This window comes from Nothobranchius furzeri, chromosome 12 (genome assembly GCF_043380555.1).
Source record: "Nothobranchius furzeri strain GRZ-AD chromosome 12, NfurGRZ-RIMD1, whole genome shotgun sequence".
NCBI lineage: Eukaryota > Metazoa > Chordata > Actinopteri > Cyprinodontiformes > Nothobranchiidae > Nothobranchius > Nothobranchius furzeri.
This window is the reverse complement of record NC_091752.1, coordinates 17,854,610-17,858,098: the sequence shown is the minus strand read 5'-3', so window position 1 is coordinate 17,858,098 and position 3,489 is coordinate 17,854,610. Positions and strand designations below refer to the sequence as shown.

General features: G+C 42.4%; 1 protein-coding gene across 1 annotated transcript; it reads right to left on the bottom strand.

Annotated features, from left to right (window-relative positions):
- Window positions 1-1,131: 1,131 nt before the first annotated feature.
- Window positions 1,132-3,237, bottom strand: LOC139062248 (zinc finger protein 862-like). The gene has a single exon (XM_070543113.1). It carries the CDS (start codon window positions 3,235-3,237, stop codon window positions 1,132-1,134), a length of 2,106 nt encoding a protein of 701 aa, XP_070399214.1.
- Between the last annotated feature and the right edge of the window lie 252 nt (window positions 3,238-3,489).

The following is a 3,489-nucleotide window of genomic DNA, read 5'->3' as shown; positions in this document are numbered from 1 at the left end:
ACTCACTGGGGATCGAGAAGACAGAGCGCACACACACACACACACACACACACACACACACACACACACACACACACACACACACACACAATAATGTGTCTACAGTTCTATTGTGATGTCTTAGTAAATATTCTATTTGGTGAGATAAACTTTATTGTATTTATCCTAGTGGATCTCTAATTAAATGGGTAAACTAGCAGTAACACGTCCAACGTCAAGGAAAGCAAAAAGTTATTATCAGGAGAGAGAGAATGTTTAAGTGGTTAGCAGCAGTGTGCAGGGCCTGAAATTCACTTCTAAAAACAGGGGGGAATTCCCCCTTCACATATGTCTGTACAGGGGGAATTTATATATATGGGGGGGGGGGGGGGGGGGTGATTACCAAATGTGCAGTCTTATGTTGTACTAATCATACCTTACATCACGTTTATAAGCAGCTTTCATTGGACTCCTGCAGCATTCTCATCTTCGTTGCTCTTGTCCCTTTCTTTGTTTCATCTCCTCTGCCTGATTTCTTTCCTCTCACAGAAGTTAAAAAAATAAATATAAACTTTCCAGGAACTACTTGTGGGATTAACAACAGGCCTTAACATTGTTGTATTCTTACCTCAGATTGATGCATTTATTAACTTTTTTTAATCTTGCTTAGTGGTCCTCATAGCTGCATCTGTGGCCTTCTTTTCTTTTGTCCGAATGTTGTCTTTTTCTTGGCCTCTAACACTGCATCTTTCTCCATTGTAATAACTTTGAAGTATAAAAATCAAATAAAAATGCTCCTTTTTGCTGCACTGGTATTAGAAATTATCTTAACAATTTTCATTGCTGAAGTTTGTTGTCCAACTCTCTGGGCTGCATCTTTGCTCTTGTTTGTGCTTCTTTATCTGTTGTCTCCATCTTCGCTTCTTACTCTGATTTCTTTCTCTGAATTCCTCTATCTCAAACTGATGAATTTTCATTAACTTAACTTTTAACACAAACAGTTTCGTTGATGTGGCATCAAACACGATTGCAACTATGTACATTAATGTATCTGTTAGCTCACAGTACTAATTAGTTTTGGAGCGGGGTTCTCCCACGCTCCGCTTGGTCCTCTGTCCTCTCTGTCTTCTGTCTCCTCTGCTTCATCTCTTTCTATTTGATGAAAGCTCTGTTGAAATCAAACTGCTCTTGCGGAGGGCCAAGCTCTGAAATCAGCATCAGATTGGTGAGGTTTGCGTTATTCAGAGAATTTCTGAATCTTGTTTTTATCCTGTTTTGTGTGCTGAATCCGCGTTCACATGACACACTGGCAATTGGGATGACTAAAGCGATCTTAATGAGCTTCTCCATTTCAGTGAACACACCCCGATGGTCACTCAAAACAGCCTCTGCAAACTGCTGGAAGGTCAATGAGGCGTACGAGTCACTGGAAACCATAGTTTGCTTCAGCAAGGCAAACTCCGAGCGTCCATCCACTGCACTTACATAGTTTGAGAAGTGTGCAAGAAGGTTGTCGAGTTTTTCAAGGCCATAATGAGAAAAGTTATCGGACTTTTTTGCCATAATGGCTTTTTTTGGCTCCAAAATCGTAAACCATGACAGAACATCCAGTGTCTCACAGGGGAATCTTCTCTCAATCTCTGTTATTAAAGATCCCACGTACCTGCTCTTCATGTCATCAAAGGCTGGTTTTTGGGTGTGGCAGTCAAAAATTTTGTCTCCTTTAAACTTGTTTCCATCAAGAGAGCTGAAGAATTCAGTTTCTGCAGGGCCAGGGTGGACGATTATTTCCTTCAGGGCTTCTTTGGTACTTTCAACCATTGGCTGTGCTGTGGAGAAGTCCAGATCTTCTCTTTGAAAATGTTTTGAGAGAAGGACTACATGCATCAGTACGTCCTTCATCATGTGACAAAGAGCCACAAAGTTAAACTGTCTCACAGCTAGTAGCAGACCTTTAGCTTTGTCAGCATCTTGTGCATTAGAGGAAGCCATGTGCTCCAGGACATCTCTCAGGGATTTCAGTGATCTACACACTACCGACACTGCATTGTGAATTGACAGCCACCTTACTGCATGCGGCTGGGTGAACTTCAGTTGGGGTTCATCCAGCTGTTTCTGCAATTCATGCAGCTTGTTGCTTCTGACAGCAGAATTACTGAAAAAAATAAAAATTGATCTCAAATCCTGCTGAAACCGTTTCACCTGTGGCACAGAGTTGGCTGCATCACTGGCAGCAAGTGCGAGACGATGAGCCGTACAGTGGATTCCTACCAGGTCTGGGTTGTATAGCTCTCTGAGCTTTTTAAGAACTCCTTGTCTGCATCCTGTCATTACAGCAGCTCCATCAGTGCAAACTGCAGCAAGTTTTTTTCCATCCAGTTTTTTTTCTGTCAATAGCTGTTTTACATCTTCAACAATAGTGTCTGCTCTTCCATCAGCAATTTCAGAATTCCTTATCAGTTTTGTTTTGACGTTGTTGTCATCTATGAACCTGACATAGATAATCAGTCGTTTGGTGTTACTAATGTCAGTAGATTCATCCAATATTAATGAAAACACGGGACTTCTTTCAACAGCTTTGTCAATATCTTCCACAAGTGTGCTTGCAAAAGCTTGCTGCATTTCTGACAGTCCTTTTTCATTGATGTAGCTACCATAGCTTGATGTTTCTGTAAGTTTTTTGAAAGCAGGACACTCCATTTCTTTCAGGAATTTAAACACATGGCAAAATTTAGCTTTTGCCATTTCATTTTTTGCAATAAAATATGCAGTTTTCAGGAGCCCCTTCATTTCTGCAGCGGACTGTAAATGTGCATCTTCGATAGCTTTGGTCATTACACTTTTAGCTGAATCCGCCTCACGTTTTCTTTTTATTGCTGCAGTGTGAGACACACCATCAGCGTGACGACGTAAAGTTGATGTTTTGTAGCATCGACTTGCAAAAGGCACAGCGCCGTACATTTTACAAATGGAGCAGTTCATTTCACCATTGTTATTTTCAAGCCAGGGATACAGTCTGAGCCAGTTAGCCTGAAACTTATCTTTAGGCTGCTTGCTAACGTTACGTTCAGTGGCACTACCTTTTTGAAAGTCCGGAGGATCCGTCTCATTCACAGCATCGCTGGAATCGGCGCTGCCACCCGCCCTGCCTCCAACGCCTCCTCCCTCGCTGCCTTCCGCGCTGGGGATTTCTTGTACAGTTTTTTTGGGAGCAGGTTCCCCTTCGTTGTTAGATTTCCGTTTTAACCAGCGGTCCATGTCTGCATGCAGGCGTTAAATCCGACAACCGAAGCACTGCTTTGCTGCTAGCAAGGGACTGAGCTCGTATTTTGATAAGTGGAGAGAAAAAAAAATCCAGCGCGCCGCCAATCACCAAGATGAAGAACGGGTTCGATGTTGTGGGATTTTAATGGCTCCGATACAAACGTCCACATTCGCTGCAGGCTGTGCGGGACTTTCCCGCATTATAAAACTGGATTTGTGAGAAGCAACTATATAACGCGCAATACC

What these genes read in the sequence shown, in the direction of transcription:
- LOC139062248 (XM_070543113.1), bottom strand. Translation starts at nt 3,237, where the DNA reads ATGGACCGCTGGTTAAAACGGAAATCTAACAACGAAGGGGAACCTGCT.